This window comes from Cupressus sempervirens, chromosome 7 (genome assembly GCF_028749045.1).
Source record: "Cupressus sempervirens isolate cs-2001-9-10 chromosome 7, ASM2874904v1, whole genome shotgun sequence".
NCBI classification, from domain to species: Eukaryota; Viridiplantae; Streptophyta; class Pinopsida; order Cupressales; family Cupressaceae; genus Cupressus; species Cupressus sempervirens.
Window position 1 is genome coordinate 577,316,867 of NC_143124.1, and position 18,199 is coordinate 577,335,065.

The window sequence follows — 18,199 nt, forward strand, 5'->3', positions numbered from 1 at the left end:
TCCCATCAATACCAAAGACTCGGAAATGATATTGGCAAGGTCCATATGAAATGACAAAATACATAAACTTCACCTATGGCTACCATAAAACATCACTTCTGCAGCAATGAAAATTCTGACTTCTGCAATAACCAATACGCTTGCTGAGGTTAACGTCTCACTATGCAGGCCGACGTTCCATTGGCTTCAAAATATAAACTATACGGGCAAATAAACCTTGGCAAGAAACGGTCCCTTTCATTATCAAACAAATTGTTCTTGCATCGTCTTGTTTCCTTGTAATGATTGGGCTCGCGAGAACCAATAGAAATCCAAAATTTCACCAAAATTTGCCTCTGCACTATAGTCATGGTAGCGAGTTGTATGAATACGTATATATTGACCAACTAAATATTTAACTAGGCTGGACAATAGTCTTGTGAAGAATTTTCCTTGTGAGCGATTTAAAAAAATCATGGCAAAATCAATCGTCCATTAAACAAGGATAGGTCCTGTAAAATATTTTCCAATGCTTAGTCTGAAAATCCAAATGAGATGGGCCTGTAGTGTGACAATTTCAATAAATCTCCAAGCAACATGCACAGATATTAATCTTCATACGGACTATATTTTTTGGCCATTACACAAGTAATATTTGTAATATTATTGGGCCAAAAAGAAAATTTATTTAGGCCAAAGCGGACCCACAAACCTTCATGGAAAATAAATATGTAAGTGCTGATGATATTTTTTTTATACCTCGCAATTGTGATAACCTAATATTATGTGAGAGCCCAGATATATATTTATGGCACCGGAAAAAAATCCTCGCCAAAGCTTTTGGCTAAATAATATAATATTTCTCAAGCTTAAGCATGATGATATATATTATATTTAATTTTTTCAAAAACGATCCGATGCAATTGTCTTGCGTAAATATCAAAAATTAATAATACTTCACTTTAGGACTAAGAGAATACAAAAATGTGTTCTGCGATTAATTTTGGCTGAGCTTAATAGTTTGGCAAGGTAAAACCCCAGGCAATACACTTCGCTTCTTCTATTATCATTCATTCCATAATTCCAAGAAATTGAAATTGACATAGCTTGCTCTGGCAGTGCCATTCAACTTCCCACAGCTCTTCAGAAATTTAAAATCAACCCCCGCAAGTGCGCTCTGTGCCAATTTCGAATTGGCCACTTCCTCCGAATATAGTTAATATAATAATATGCTCCTTTGTATTGCTGAGAACCAAAGGTAATAAGCTCAATATACTTCTGCTACAAGTTTCTGTTGCAAATCTGTACGTTTGGAAATAATACTCCCTGTCAATGCTCAGACCAGTTCTCCCTGTTCCAGTTTTTCTCATAACCTTATATTCTTCCAGAAATATGCTGAAAACTTAAAGCACAATGACCGCGAATAGATATATTTCCTAAGTTAAAATTACTGATTCTCAATATCAGATCAAATTTCAATATTCTCAGAACTGAACTTATCAAGACTACACAAACGTAAACCCTGCAAGCTGGCAGGATACACTGCTCTGATATCGCTGTAATATCGCAATCAGATATTATCTCCAATTTTTCTTCAAATTAATTTCATATTCATAAACAAGAATTTAAACAATAATAACTAGCAAATAACCAACAATCATCAATCAGTAAATAACCAACAATTACTTCAGAATTCATTATTGCATTATAAACCAACAATATGATAACAATCCAATCATATAAATAGTGATAATATAAACCAGCAATACGATAACAATCCAATCATATAAATAGTGATAATAGTCAAATTGGATAATTAAAAATGACCCTGAAAAACAGCTGCGAACTTTTTCGCGAATTCACCACAGATGAGGGCTATGTCCAATCCACTGAAGAAGAACTTGAGGGTTTGCGTCCTCGGATCGTAATTAGAAGCTGGAGGTTCTTTAATTTCTACAAGAGAAATCTCAAACTAAATCAATATCCAAGCATCCTGAAAATGAACTCCTCATCCTCCTTTTATGCTCAAAACGCTGCCCCTTCAGTTTCCTTCTCTTTTCCTTTCGACTTTTTGCTTCTTGTCACCTTAATCGACTTTATAATATTAATTTAACACATTTATTAAATTTGCATTAAGCTACCTTAAGCCAAAATTAATATTTTTTTAGATTTGACTCCAGAATTCCTATTGTCCCAAAAAGGGGACATTACAGGCAGATTCTGCCCATTTAGGAGTGTTGTTATGCTAATCAAGATGTATATGTTCGGACGTGATTCACTCATCATTAGCAAATTGGTTTTGGATAGCCTAATGACCTTGTTATGTCAGTCATTGTCTTGCACAACAAAAATCCTAGCTTGTGCAGTAAGGCAATCATTTGCACAGTAAAGATTTTCTTGTGCTGCAAAACAATCAGTTCTGCAGTAAAAGAATACACTTGCACAATGAAGACAATTATGGAGGGTTAAATATACTACCAGAGGTAGATTAATTGTGGGTGGTTATATTGGGGTGAAAAATATAGTTGAAAAGAGCTGCAGTTCCTTGGGTTGGACTAAACAAGAAAGGGAAACCATCAGATAGAAAGATTGGGTGGCTAGATCATAGCCTATGCAAGAACAACACACCCCTACTATTCAACCACCTAGCCTTAATTAATTGGTCTGCTAGAGTAGGGATTGGTGGGAGTACCTATACTATATCCCCCCACTCACCATTACCACAAAAGAATTTGCTTATCCAGATTACCCTGGACATCTTTGTCTGCAATCCTTCAACATATGAATAAATGGTTGTGGGTTTTGTGTTCATCAAATGTACCATACCTCAAATGGTGGATTTGGAGAACACATAAACAAGATGTGAAAATCCGACCCCACCAGCATGAAGCAGTGTAACACGGGGACTCACATCCTCCTCCCAAACCTCGAAGTACCCATCCCCAATATGTCCCCACACCGGGTACTTGTGTACTCAAGTACCCCCACCTCTGCCATTCCGCAACCATGCTGCCGCTGGGATGGGTACTTGAATTTCTATTTGAATTTCTAGTTTTGAATGTTACTATTGGGTATGCAATATGTTACCATGTTGAATGTTCAATGGTTTTAGTTCACGTTGCAATTTTTCTATGTTCAAGTATTTTAATTTCGTATGTTCTACTGAAAATCATTTCAAAGCAAGCATTTCAAGTTCTATATGTATACAGCACCCCTCCCTACCCTGTCCTCCCCTTGTTGCTGTCCCTTGGCTGCCCCCCCGGTGTCCCGTAAATGAGGCCCATTTTCCCCTTGTCCCGGCATCCCGACATACCCCAGTACTGGGGTTACATTGGCATAAAGTTAAATTCAACTCCCATTGCATGCTTTAGAGGCACATCATCAGACACAAATGGACAAAAATGGGGAGGTGGATGCATCAAAACTATCAGACTTGAAATATTGTGGAATAATGTAACAAGAGGCAACAATCTCGTGCAATGCATCATCATGAATATTCTTTAAGTCTTCCTTTTCACACTTGTTAGATACCGCTTGTATGATTTGCTTATGATGTTACAGCTTATGTACATCTATTATTGTTTGTTTTTGCTGTTTTTGTTATAACCTTTCATATATAATTGCTTTTAGTTATCTTGTGAAAGGTATATTTGATAATCTTTTATTGATATGCTTGTCTCTGTGGTATTGAGGGTTTTCATAATCTATTCCTTTTAATATAATCGTCTCTTAATCAATGAAAATGACAATTCAAGGGCATTATGGCTAAAGTTTGTACATAGCGCTGTGAATTGATGGATCAAGTTTTTAAACAAAAATGTCAAACATTTTTTAACTTATTTTGCGGGAAGAGAAATTTATGACTCTTGTTTCCTAAAACATTGAGTCTATGCCTCACACATGTGCGCACACACACACCCATGCACACTCAGCTTGATCAAAAGAGCTAAGGGGTTGTACCCATTTACACTGATAATATAAAGATAGATTTATGTATTTGAGATTTCTGGCCCAATGCCCTGATCAATCTAAACCAAATTCCCTATCCTGAGATACAAAATCATGGCTTCTGAAGCTATCCTATCTCCCTGTAGCAAAATGGAGATTTTCTATAACCTATATCATCATATACATACTGAATCGATTTCCTGTGTATCATCATATATCAGCATATACATACACAGATATGCAAAATTTGGTCCATGTTTATGCCCTTACCCTGCATTCTTTTGCTTTTTCATCTGGTTTATTACCTTGTCTAGACATTTGGGGCCACATCTGCATGAACACTCACCTCAGTCTCCAAAGTCTTAATATGCTCTTCATTTGACACAGCTACTTATATTTTGATTTCTAAGACTTCCTTCACATTGTTTTCCATATTAAGTCAAGTCCTTTCTCCACCACGTATCTCTTCAACTGCCTCACACCATCTTTTGATGTTGCATCAATTATCTTCTTCAGAAACAGAATAATCCCATCCAGTGCTAATTTTCTGCGTGGAACTTAGTCCATCAAAGAGAAGAGATGGAGTCTCTCTATCACTTTTCCTTGATGCCTTGCTGCATAGTAGTCACATGGCAGTGGAATGGCCTCGCATTCAACATTGTCCAACATTTTCCCAATTTCTCAGCAAAAGGCCTTCTTGACAAGCCCCTGAGCATTTGCCATGTCTTTGGATACTCTAGCAATTAGCAAGCTTGCCAAAAACATTGCAGAGATGTGTGTATTTACACAATGTTGATGTGCTGTCCAGCATGGAGAACCAAATCATGCTTTGAACAACAGACACATTTCAATTGCTTCCGCGTTACCTCCCAAAGGAAGGCCATATGTCTCTTCCGAGTTCTTGCAGATCAAGCAGATGTATTATGAAGTAATTGGTAAATATTTGCTTCATATTAACAATGATCAAGAGATCTATATTTACAAAAGAATGAATGATGTTTCCTTAGCAAACAATCGTAAAGAATAGAAACATTGTATTCTAGATACAGGAAACTAAATATTAAAAACATACTAATATTTACAAGAGATTACAATAGATAACCATTAAATAATAAATAATTATTTTTGCACCTTCCCTTAACGATTAATCTATCCACAACGCCAAGCCGTCCTCTGAATTGAACAAACCTACTTGGATCAAGAGGCTTGGTGAGAATGTTTGCAGTCTGATCCGTTGTAGGAATCCACTACAAGTTAATTGTCATGTCTTCAACTAGCTGCCGTATGTAGTGGCAATGAACATCCACATGCTTGGTTCGTTCACGAAAGACTAGATTTCAAGCTAACTTGATAACACGTAGGTTATCAACAAACAAAGTTGTTGGGCTTGCTTGTGACATCAACATATTCCCAAGCATCTGACAAAGCCAAACAACTTCACAGCTTGCCTTGATTGTCCCTCTGTATTCAGCCTATGTAGAGGAGAGAGAAATTGCGTATTGCATCTTATTGGTCCATGTGATGGCACCGGAACCCAAACTGAACACATCCAAAAGTTGACTTTTTATCATCAACAAAACTTGCCTAGTCTGAATTTGTGACCAATTGAGTTTATGATTAGAACTCTGAGAGTAAAGAAGTCCATAATTAGTAGTACCCTTCACATAACGAAGCACACGCTTTGCTGCCATCCAATGATCAGCTTTAGGAGCTGTCATAAAATGCGAGATGTAGCTGCTGCGAAGATGATATTAGGTCTAGTAGAAGAGAGGTAGATGAGATTGCCTACTAGTTGCCTGTATATAGTATCATCAACTGGAGGAGAATCAGACTTAGCTAATAACTTCAAACCTTTCTCCATGGGTGTAAATGCAAGCTTGCAGTCCTGCATACAAAACTTGTCTAACAGAGCCATAGCATATTTGGACTGAGAAATGAATATACTCGTAGATTGTTGCCAAACCTCAACACCTAGCAGTAATGCATGAGCCCAAAGTCAGTCATATCAAAAGAATGGCATAAACTCTGTTTGATTTGCTGAATCAAAGATGCCTAACTTCTAGTGATGATCAAATCATCCACATAAATGATCAGAAGGATGATCTCACTGTTAGTAGTCTTGATGTACAAATTTGAGTCTGGAGAACTCCTCTCGAATTCTTGATCACTGAGGTACTTATCAATTTTCATGTACCATGCCCTAGGGGCCTACTTCAAATCATAGAGAGCTTTCACCAATCCAAGAACCTGGTGTTCTTTACCATCAACCTTGAAACTAGGACGTTGCATCATGTAGACCAAAGTAACAAGAATCGGAATCGAATCGGAATCGGCAAGGCAGAATCGAATCGTGAATCGGCAATGAATCAGCGATGAATCGGCAAATTTGAAAAAACCCTTTAAATTTAAAGATTTTAACAATTTAAAACTTATTTCATGCACCCTTTATTAAATATAACTTAAACACACTATAACATCATCAAATAGAAGTTAAAACTTAACATACATAAACATGGAACATAAAATCCATCACATATGTAACTATGTTATCTAAAATGTAAATTGTAGGCTAGCTGAAGTAAATAGAAATCAAATGATCACAATGATTTAAATCATAGAATGTATGTAAGATGATCCATAAGACATCAAATCATAAATGTATGTAAGAATCTAAGATGAAGATCCATGAAAGTTTGAAACATATGTCTATCAATGATTCAGTATCAATATCTGTAAACAAAATATAAAAACAAGGCTCCAGCTCAAGCCTCAGACTCATAGTCATCATCATCATCTTCAACATCATCCTGAAGCTCGGCTGCAGCCTCAACCTCAGCCTCTGAGTATTCAGTCTGCCTAGTAGCAAGGCGTCTAATGTAGGTCCTAGAGGACTGCCGAGCCATATCTTCCGCATGTAAGATGGGCTCATGAACGTCGCTAGGGCCTGTGCCTGTGCGTACACGTGTGCATCTACCAATGCCTGAAGAACGTGCTCTAGCTGCCTCAGCCTTTATATCCACCTGGTCAACCCACACACGGTCTTCCTCAATGAAGATTGGATCCACAACCTCTGTGAGCCACTCTGATTCTGGATCAATCTCCTCCAGAATGATCGGAGAGGAGTCAGTGCCCAAAATCTGTCTGATCCTAAGACGGAGTTTGTAATGAACAAAGACAATATCGTTCAACTTCTGCACTGTCAACCTGTTTCTCCTCTTCGAATGGATGTGCTCGAACATGGACCAACTGCGCTCACATCCAGAAGCGCTACTTGGCTGACTCAGAATACGAATGGCAATTTTTTGAAGTTTTGGGGTTGTGGCCCCAAACATTTGCCACCATCTATCTGCAATAAGGGAAAAATTGAAAATAGAAACAATTAGTCTCATTTACAAATTACATAATCAACTTTAAGATTAGAATCTAGATTCATGAACATTGAATATATTATTTAATTTTTACCTGGTTGTAGTGTTTTCTGAGCATTTATGGCCATCCTGCCAGAGAAAAGTGGCCCCTCTTTATTGTTGAACCGGTCTAGCTCAACAATCGCAGCAGCGCTATCTTCATCGCTACTCAACCTCTGAATCACTGTGTATAAGCCAGTGAGAACCTCTGCATCCGCCTTGAACTCAAGACGGAAACGATATGCCGGATTCAGAAAGTAAGTTGCTGCATGGATGGGTTGATGGAGCTGATTCTACCATCTCCTATCGATGATGTCCCAAATAGGGCCATACCTCTCCTGCACTCCTGCATATTGGGCTCTGATGGCCTCCTTGGGCCTATCCATGCCCTCATAAATGTAGCCCATAGAGGGCTTCTCCCCATCAGCAGTTCGTAGCAAAGCTACAAGGGGCTCAGTGACCTACATATAAAGTAAAACAAAAAACTTGAGTCAAAACTTAAATATAAAATAATATAACTTAAAGTAAAATACTAAATGTTAAATTGCAATAAATTTACCTGCAAGATTTCTCTAGCGGGTTTCCAAAAACCATCCTCATCAAATATGCAATCCGCCACACCTATCCCTACAGTGGTCGTAGCATAGGAAGAGGAAATCCACTCCCGCCCAACAAACATGCTCCTCAATTCATCCCTTGATGTCAACAAGGATTGCAAGGTGATGAAATTCGAGGCAAACCTCGTGATACCTGGGCGAGCTAACTCTTTGCCTTCTGTGTACTTCCTCATTGTGCTAAGGACAAATGAATGATTATAAATGAATTTGCATATGTTTTTTGCCCTTTCCACACATGACTTGACAAACTCAAGCTTGTCAATTTCCTCCAACATGAGGTCAATGCAATGTGCCGCACAAGGGGACCAAAATATGGTGGGGTGCCTCTCCATCAAAAGTTTACCTACAACAATTTTAAGTCAATTAGAAATTCAAATTTCAAAATTCAAATAAATTTATTTTCAAAACTTGAAAAGTTAAAAGTTTACCTGCAGCAACATAACTTGCTGCATTATCCGTCACCATCTGGATCACATTTTGTTCTCCCACCTCTGCTATGACTTCCTCAATAGCCTCACATAAGTATGTGGCATTTTTTACATGTGCGGAAGCATCAATGGATTTGATGAACATGGTATATCCTACAAGTAACAAAACAACGAATTATAATTAGTATTAATTACTATTAGCAATCAACAATCAAAATTTGAAATAGTCAATCACGATTCAAAATTATGTATGTAGGAAAGTAGAATGATCAATCACCTCCACAGGATACAAGAAAATTTGAAATTTGAAATTTGAATTTCTAATTATCTTAAAATTGTTGTAGGCAAACTTTTGATGGAGAGGCACCCCACCATATTTTGGTCCCCTTGTGCAGCACACTGCCTTGACCTCATGTTGGAGGAAATTGGCAAACTTGAGTGGGTCAAGTCATGTGTGGAAAGGGCAAAAAACATATGCAAGTTTATTTATAATCATTCATTTGTCCTTAGCACAATGAGGAAGTACACAGGAGACAAAGAGTTAGCTCGTCCAGGGATCACGAGGTCTGCCTCGAATTTCATCACCTTGCAGTCCTTGTTGACATCAAGGGATGATTTGAGGAGCATGTTTGTTGGGTGGGAGTGGATTTCATCTTCCTATGCTACGACCACTGCAGGGATAGATGTGGTGGATTGCATATTTGATGATGATGGTTTTTGGAAACCTGCTAGAGAAATCCTTAAGGTAATTTTATTGCAATTTAACATTTAATATTTTACAGTTTACTATGCTAATTGTTTAATGATTTAGTTTTACCTTAAGTTATATTATTGAATTATTCTATGTTTAAGTTTTGACTCAAATTTTTGTTTTACTTTATATGTAGGCCACTGAGCCTCTTGTATCTCTCCTACGAACTGCTGATGGGGAGAAGCCCTCTATGGGCTACATATATGAGGGCATGGATAGGGCCAAGGAGGCCATTAGAGCTCAGTATGCAGGAGTGCAGGAGAAGTATGCCCCTATTTGGGACATCATTGATAGGAGATGGCAGAATCTGCTCCACAGACCCATCCATGCATCAGCTTACTTTTTGAATTCGGCATTTCGTTTTCGTCCTGACTTCAAGGCGGATGAGGAGGTTCTCACCGGCTTATATACAGTGATCCAGAGGTTGAGTACTGATGAGGATAGCAGTGCTGCAATTATTGAGCTTGATAAGTTCAATAATAAAGAAGGGCCACTTTTCTCTAGCAGGGTAGCCATAGATGCTCGGGAAACAATACAGCCAGGTAAAAATTAAATAATATATTCAATGTTCATGAATCTAGATTCTAAACTTAAAGTTGATTATGTAATTTTAGAGTTAACTTGTAATTTGTAATTTGTAAATGAGACTAATTATTTTTATTTTCCCTTATTTCAGATAGATGGTGGCAAATGTTTGGGGCCACAACCCCAAAACTTCAAAAAATTGCCATTCGTATTCTGAGTAAGCCAAGCAGCGCTTCTGGATGTGAGCGCAGTTGGTCCATGTTCGAGCACATCCACTCGAAGAGGAGAAACAGGTTGACAGTGCAGAGGTTGAATGATCTTGTCTTCGTTCATTACAACCTCCGTCTTAGGATCAGACAGATTTTGGGCACTGACTCCTCTTCGATCATTCTGGAGGAGATTGATCCAGAATCAGAGTGGCTCACAGAGGTTGTAGATCCAGTCTTCACTGAGGAAGACCGTGCGGGGATTGACCAGGTGGATATAGAGGCTGAGGCAGCTAGAGCACGTTCTTCAGGCATTGGTAGACGCACACGTGCACGCACAGACACAGGCCCTAGTGACATTCGTGAGCCCATCTTATATGCGGGAGATATGGCTCGACAGTCCTCTAGGACCTACATTAGACGCCTTGCTACTAGGCAGACTGGATACTCAGAGGCTGAGGCTGAGGCTGTAGCCGAGCTTGAGGATGATGTTGAGGATGATGATGACTATGAGCCTGAGGCTTGAGCTGGAGCCTTGTTTTTATATTTTGTTTACAGATATTGATACTGAATCATTGATAGACATATGTTTCAAACTTTCATGGATCTTCATCTTAGATTCTTACATAAATTTATGATTTGATGTCTTATGGATCATCTTACATACATTCTATGATTTAAATCATTATGATCATTTGATTTCTATTTACTTCAGCTAGCCTACAATTTACATTTTAGATAACATAGTTACGTATGTGATGGATTTTATGTTCCATGTTTATGTATGTTAAGTTTTAACTTCTATTTGATGATGTTATAGTGTGCTTAAGTTATATTCAATAAAGGGTGCATGAAATAAGTTTTAAATTGTTAAAATCTTTAAATTTAAAGGGTTTTTTCAAATTTGCCGATTCATCGCCGATTCATTGCCGATTCACGATTCGATTCGGCCTTGCCGATTCCGATCCGATTCGGCCTTGCCAATTCCGATCCGATTCCGATTCACGTTTCTTTGATGTGAACTGAAGGTGACATCCAATTGTGGAGAGTGTTACAACAATTGAGTGACTGAGAGTAGATTTAGTTCCATCCCTGGAACATAGTACACATCAAGGAAAATGAGATTCCTCCCAACAAACTGAATTTGAATGTTGTCTTTGCCAACAACGGTGTACTCTTCCCCTCCAAAAATAACAAAATTTGAATAAGACTGGTAGATAGTGAACTAGTCTCTACAGTGGGTGAAATGACGAGAGACACCTGAATCAATGTACTCAGGATACGACTTCACATGATCTATAGGTCTTTTAGCCTTGAAGGCATAAAATGCAGATTTTGTTTTACTGAGTGTAATCTGCACTGTTCACTTTGGGTTGCGAAGCAGATTGCTTAGATTGGGCAGCTAAGCGTTTCTGATATTCAACCTTCACGTGACCATACTTGTGGGAATAGTTGCATTGAATAGTCTTTTTCTTGGGGCTTTCTGAAGCTAGAGTAGAGGATGCTAAGAAGACTGTTGTGGATGAGACTTGCCTTTATCCTTCTGAAAGGATTTAACAATAAAGGTTTTTTCTGTGGAGGTGGAGCTAAACTGCTATCGAACTGTTGTTTCCACCGATGTTGAAGCAGAAGTGTGCAAAGATCTGTGAACTTTAGTTCAACACCAGAAAAAGTGATGTTGAGAGTCTCGATAAAATGCTCGTAGGACTTGGGTAAACTCTTGAGAGTTATGACCACAATGTCCTCTTCCTCCATCTTGCGTCCAATGGCAAGCCACTGATCACTGATTTCCTGAATCCTATTCAGGTGTTCTAGGAGCGATTTCCGCTCATTCATGACAATAGAAAATAGAGTGTACTTGAGAAATAAAGCTCTGCTTTTGTCAGAAGTCTCATGAAATGTCTTGAGATGCTCCCATATCTCGGCAGCTGTCTTGTTGGATGGAATCTGAGGGAGTTGATCATCAATTGCGGATAATATGAGAAGCATTATCGCCTTCTGATTGTGCTAATCATGTGCAATCTGATCAGGACCAGCTTGATTAGGTTGAGTTGTAGTAGTCAGAAATACTTGATCATTGCTGCGATATTCGAAGATGGTTAGCATTTGTTGTTTCCATGTGCCATAATTGCGACCATTGAACTTCTGATTTCCCTTGAGAAAAATATTAGTCAGAGATAGCATAGCACATTTTTTCAGTGGAAAAACGTGAATATCTGTGAAGGCATGTCCTTGGAGGCAAAAAAGCAGCAAACCCAAAAAACATGAAGAGGTACCCAATAGAGAGCTCGAAAAACCCATAAAGAATGTTGTCGAATTCTAGATCCACTGGCTCAAAAATGGAGGCACAAAAATCAAGGAACCCAAAAGGAACAGATGACAACTTTGTTGAGCTCTCGAAAAACCCATCAAGAATCTTTAAAATATTTTGATTCAGTATAGAAAAATAAGGTTTCGAACAAAAATGGCCCGAGCTGAAAAAAGCTTTAAAATAAATGATGGATTTGCAAAAAAAAGCAACAGATTTTGGGCATGAATCAACAACAAAGGTTTGTAAAAACCCTAGATGCCTCTAAATAGGCAAAAAAATCATAAAACAGGGAAAAATGACTGATGTTTTTGTAGGAAAAAATGACCATGAACGCACTTCTAAAAAACGCATGAAATTGGGTGCAATTTTACTAGAAAATTATAGACAACAATTGCAGAAAAATGGCTGTAAGTTGCAGACAAAAAAAGCCTTAGTCTAAGCAGATATCAGAGAAAAATATATATATATATATAGAAATCGTTTACAAATCTTGTGCTCATTCAAGCAACAACATTAGAATTACAAGCTTATTCAAGCTCCTTTCGAGCAACCACACTAGAAACAACATTTGGAGACCAAGAGTCACAACTTAGAATTCCACAAAGATGCCCCCCTTGGGATTTGAACTAGGGTCTCCACAATGAGAACTCATTGCTTCAACCAATGAAGCGAAATCCCTTGGACCACAGAAAATAATTTTGAAAAATATTGCTCTGATAATTTCGATCAAGAAATTATAATATTTTTCAAAAAAATTCAAAGAATTGGCTCGATACCATATTACGAAGTAATTGGTAAATATTTGCTTGATATTAACAATGACCAATATATTGAATAGAATGAACGATGTTTCCTTAGGAAACAATCATAAAGAATAGAAGCATTCTAAGATTTACAGGAGATTACAATAGATAACCATTAAATAATAATTAATAATATTAGAAACTATCTATTATCATAACAGGATGCACGTGTCCATTGTCCTTGAAATTTGTGCAGTGGTAAGCAGTTTTTATTTTGTATTTTAACACCACCAACTCAATTTGAAGTCCTTTGCAGGCCTTCTCTACTGAGTCACCATTTCCATCATTTAATGGTAGTGTCATTATTCCTTAGTATCAATTAATTTCAATTCATGCAAACACTTTAAATGTCAATGAAAACTTTTGTTTTTTCGCACTTTATTTCTCACTCCCAACTAATTTCATATCATGCAAACTCTTTAAATGTCAATGAAGCTGCTGTCCTTTTGCACTTTACTGCTCTTCATTCTAATTACCCACCACCAAATATCTCATTCCAGCAAAACTTTAATCTCTTCTAACACCTAGGTGTTAGCTGTCCCTTTCAAGTCTCACAAATCTGTAACAAATTTATATGAATTTGGGGAGGTACAATTTCTCCATTTTGGGGGTCGGGCGATATGACTATTCTATTATGCTGGGTCCAACTTGCCACCATGTCACACCACCTCATTATCAAATCAATTCAAGCAGTCCTGCTCTGTGGCCATTTTGGCCAATTTATCTGTCACCAGATTCTTTTTTTTGTAGATATGTGAGAATACAAAACTTTTAAATTGATCCACCAATTCCCAAATTGCTTTCAAATTGATCCACCAATTCCCAGATTGGTTTGAGCCACTTCTGCAATTTCCAAACCAGAGTTGCTTTATGTTGAATAGCATTGATTTTTATTACGCAATCCCCTTTCAATTGTATTCTTGGATACTCAAGTTCTCTACCACATTCAAGACCTTGTAAATATCGCGCTAAATTCTGCCTCGTTGTTCGTCATGATCCTAAAAACTTTCTGTTTTTTGTTTCAAAATAATTCCATTAAATGCCAGATATTATTTATGATGGTTACTGATGTTGAATATTTTCGAAGTTTCTGTCTCTCAATGTTTAAGAAATTTCACTATTTTGATCAAGAAGATAGTTTACACTGATGAGGAATTTGGTGAATGTAACTTACTGGTAACTTTAATTTATGAATTCCTATTGTGGTGTCTTTACAAGGTTTTGTTTCTTTTTGTTTTAAAACTGAAGGTGCTTGAAATTCTCATTTGGTTGTGGATTTTTCTGTTCTGGATGGATAATATTTAGGTATTTATTTGCATATTTTTGTGTTTAATTTCATTTGAGTTGTTTTCAGTGTTTAATTTCGTTGACTTTTTTCCCCCTCTAGCTGCATTGTTCTGTTTCTAAATGTCAATGGAGAATATCCTAAGTCCCTACATCTGTCAGAATTTTTATAAAGCAAATACAGATTTTCTGTATGGTGAATTATTTTGATTTCTGGTCTATATTTGCTTATCTGCATTTCTGTCTAATGTTTTCTTAGTTTGTATGTGCTGGATTAGGTGCCACAGAATGCATCTCGTACAATAATTAAGATACGCCTGCTTTACCATTATTTTGATATTTTTCTACTTTTAAAGAATGCATTGTTTTCAATATTTTCTTAGCCTTTATCTGATTTCAACAGTCACTTTTATCCATGTAATATTCAAGAGACACCTGCTCTACCATTATTTTGACATTTTTCTACTTTCAAAGAATGCACTGTTTTCAATATTTTGTTAGCCTTTCTGTAATATCAAGAGTCATTTTATCTATATTTATGACGTTCATTAAATGGAAGATATCTTTTGTTGGAAATGGGTAAAACCACTTTTAATCCTATCTTGTGTAAAGTACTGTATACTATTAGGTATATATATGGTTACATGATGACAGACATTATTGGTACTAAAAGCAGCGTTCCTTATTTTGACATCACCTGGCAGGAAGTTGCTGTGAAAAAGTTTTTAGACCAGGATTTCTCAGGGGATGCACTGGAAGAGTTCAGAAGTGAAGTAAGCGACAAAGAAATTATGAAATGTTTATCTCATATAAAAGATATCTTTGTTTAAACTGTATTCTTGCTTACCATTTTTGAGCTTACATGTTTTCTTTACCAGAGAGCAATATGCAATGTTCACCATCTAAGGAAATATGCATTTTGTCCTCGTAATTCAGGTACGAATAATGAGGAGATTGCGGCATCCAAATGTTGTTCTATTCATGGGTGCTGTTACACGTCCTCCAAATCTTTCTATTGTGACTGAGTTTCTTCCAAGGTATATACAATATAATGAGATACCTCCATTGTGAGTAGTTGCTTGGACTGATCAATTCCTATTGAATTACTGCAATGAGAGTTGTGGCCCAGCCATCCTGCCTCAGCTAATAAAGATGGACAATAGTATATACTCATACTGAGTTGATTAAGTTATTATCAATTATCCCAAGCCATTTTTTTTTTTTGAGTGGCTGACATCATTTTCTTCTGACCAAATTCTATATATTTCTCTTTGTGCCCGCATTTAAAACTAAACAAAATAAATTGTGCATTTTTAATAGGAGGATGTTTGTGGACAAAAGAATTTGGAATTGAATTTGAGAGGACAAAAGCTAGAAAATTAGGGAATGATTGAGGCAATTTGCACACTGTTTTTATCAATATGAGAATAGATAATGTATGACCCATTGTTCTTTTGTCTGTATGAGTATTACCAAAACTGTTAAAGTGTGGTGTGCAAAGTGAGGTTATAGGTGTGTTCTATTGAAGCTGCCAGTACCTTAAATAGTGGAATGAATAAGTGTTTCGAAGACTATGCATATCAATATGAGGCAATGTGTGTGTCTTTTTTTTTGGCTGTGCAAGAGAGCTAACAATGTGTTTCAGTTAAAAGTAAAACAAGACCTCCCTTAGATGTGTACTGCAAAATAAGATAATAGCTGCACCCCTTTGAATTTGGTACTGTGTTCTACAAGGATACTATTTGGTGGATGCCGTCTATGTGTTGTCTTAGAGGTTTCAGTACAGAGGAGGAACCGTCGAATATTGGGGCTCCAAAGTATTAATCAAATGACTCTGACGAAGGAGCATCCTTGGGTTGTTGGCAATCTTGCGTCACCCAAAAATATTTCCTTTTCGGTTTGTTCTTATTCAGTTAGTTTTTGTGTTTCCTATTGATCCTTCTATTTGGCTTAATTGCTGCTTTGAACCTATGTCTAGGTTCACACCTCAATCTGGTACTTCCTAGTGGAGATATCTTGGTTTCTTGCTCGAGCCTATGTATTCTTCTTGTTCTAACTGCCAGGTGGAGTTTTCTGATCTCACAAAGCAATTTCCCGAATGATGAAGCTTTTTGGAAAATATCATGATGTTCCTTGATTTTAGGCTGACATCTCTCTTGGATCGTTCTTCATTTCAACAACTTGGCATCAAGATCCTTATGATATGGGTCCCGACCTATGTTTTTGGTATTACGTTTTCTTTTTAACCTGGGAAAATGTTATTGCTATGGGCGGACATGTTTCTTGTGAATTCTCTATGTATTGATGCATTTGTTTTTTGTTTAATAGTTGATTGTAAGGATAACCTTTGGAAGGTTAGAATCAGGGTTAGCTTTGGATTTTTGTTGTAAATCAGACATGTAAGCCTAGACTGTAAGGTACATGTTGTAGGCCAACTTGATGTAAATTCATGAATCTGTGTTAATGCAAAGATATGAGATTGCATTCTTGTAGCTCATTATTGATCTTGTGTTGTTGACTCTGTTGTGTTGACTTGGGCTGCATGGTTGGGCAGATCTCATTGAGGTCCCTCTAGCCGTGATTGCACCATATGATATCAAAGCAAGATTTCAATCCTATGATGGTAGATCTTCATTCTTGAGCTTTCAAAGCCATATGAATCCTTGTTGTGGGATGGCATAGTGTGGATCTGGTCTACAGTTGCAGAGGATTTGTGCAAGATGGATTAAAGAGGAATGATAGATGGTTGTTAGCTTTGAATGATTTGTTGAGACATCCCATGCGTAAACGGATTGCCGAGTTGTGCAGGTGAGGGTGTGTTCAATAGATCACTGAGTGAGAGGCAATTGAAGCCTTGAAGTCTAATCTTTGAGCTGAGCAAGTTGCACCAGAGGGAAGGAAGAGATGCCATCAAGAAGGATGAACCCTAGGAAGTTAGAGAAAATGATGGAGGATTTCAGAAATGGGATTAGGAATGAAATCCGAAATGTGTGTGTTGGTTTGAGAAGGAATTCAGACCTGAGTAATAAGAAGAGGTTGCTTAAGATCTTGAGATTGAAGGAACTGAGGTATCTACAAATGAAGAAAGATTGTTGAGGGCAATGGCTTATGATAATAGAAGTCATAGAATGGAGGTTTTTGACCTTTTTTGGCTCATTTCTTTCAAAGGATTTGATAAACTGGATTTGTAGTTGGAAGACTATTTTGAGCTTGAGGATATCATAGATTTATAGAGGGTAAGGCTAACACAAACTAAGTTGAAAGAACATGTTGCCCTATGGTGGGAAAAATCGCATAAGAATAGAGAGGAAAATGGTGAAATGAAAAGCACTAGGTGGAGGCAAATGGCTGCAAGAATGAAGGCTAAGTTCATTCCAGAAGATTATGACTTGGAATTGCTCAAGAAGTTACAAAGCTTGAAGTAGAAGGACATGAGTGTGAAGGAATCCACCGAGGAGTGTTACAAAATGACAATCAAATCTAGACACCAAGAGAAATCAATGACCTCATCACATTGCTTAGTTGCTTTGCAGGGCTCAAGGATTCAAACACCTTTGAACCCTAGATGTATAAGTACACTTCTTTCATAATAAGGTCAAAGAAAAATGTATTTTGGGCTGAATTAGTGAATGATTCAATCTGGGAACTGTTGGTGAACGTGATGTCTACCAGTGTGTTCAACATGAATTCCTACATGGTGTATATTGCTGTTGCCCTAGGTATTTTTCCAGGTTTGTCAACAAAAAATGACAGGTCTATAGTGCATGTGTGGGAGTACTATGATTAGAAGCCTTTGAAGAAAAGCTAGATGCATTTCCGAAGCCTTTAGGTTGCCTTCTTTGGACATTACATGTGCTTGTTTGATAAAAAGCTCATAAATAGGTGAGTCTTTGATGAAGCGTGGAACAAAGTAAATGAGTATGGTCACATATTTGCGAGT

The 18,199-nt window shown here is 37.3% G+C and overlaps 2 protein-coding genes across 3 annotated transcripts in view; both read left to right on the forward strand.

Moving 5' to 3' along the window:
• LOC149548061 (serine/threonine-protein kinase EDR1-like) overlaps window positions 1–18,199 on the forward strand; it is a 183,923-nt gene that overhangs the window by 145,935 nt on the left and 19,789 nt on the right. For both annotated transcript variants that reach the window (XM_089792092.1, XM_089792093.1), the window contains exons 6-7: window positions 14,964–15,032; window positions 15,196–15,296. In XM_089792092.1, coding sequence (XP_089648218.1) covers window positions 14,964–15,032; window positions 15,196–15,296 — 170 coding nt within the window. The remainder of the gene's footprint in view (window positions 1–14,963; window positions 15,033–15,195; window positions 15,297–18,199) is intronic.
• LOC149548064 (uncharacterized) lies at window positions 8,709–10,509 on the forward strand. The gene is made up of 3 exons (XM_089792094.1): window positions 8,709–9,124; window positions 9,267–9,672; window positions 9,807–10,509. Exons 1-3 carry the CDS (start codon window positions 8,735–8,737, stop codon window positions 10,385–10,387), a joined length of 1,377 nt encoding a protein of 458 aa, XP_089648220.1. The 5' UTR covers window positions 8,709–8,734; the 3' UTR covers window positions 10,388–10,509.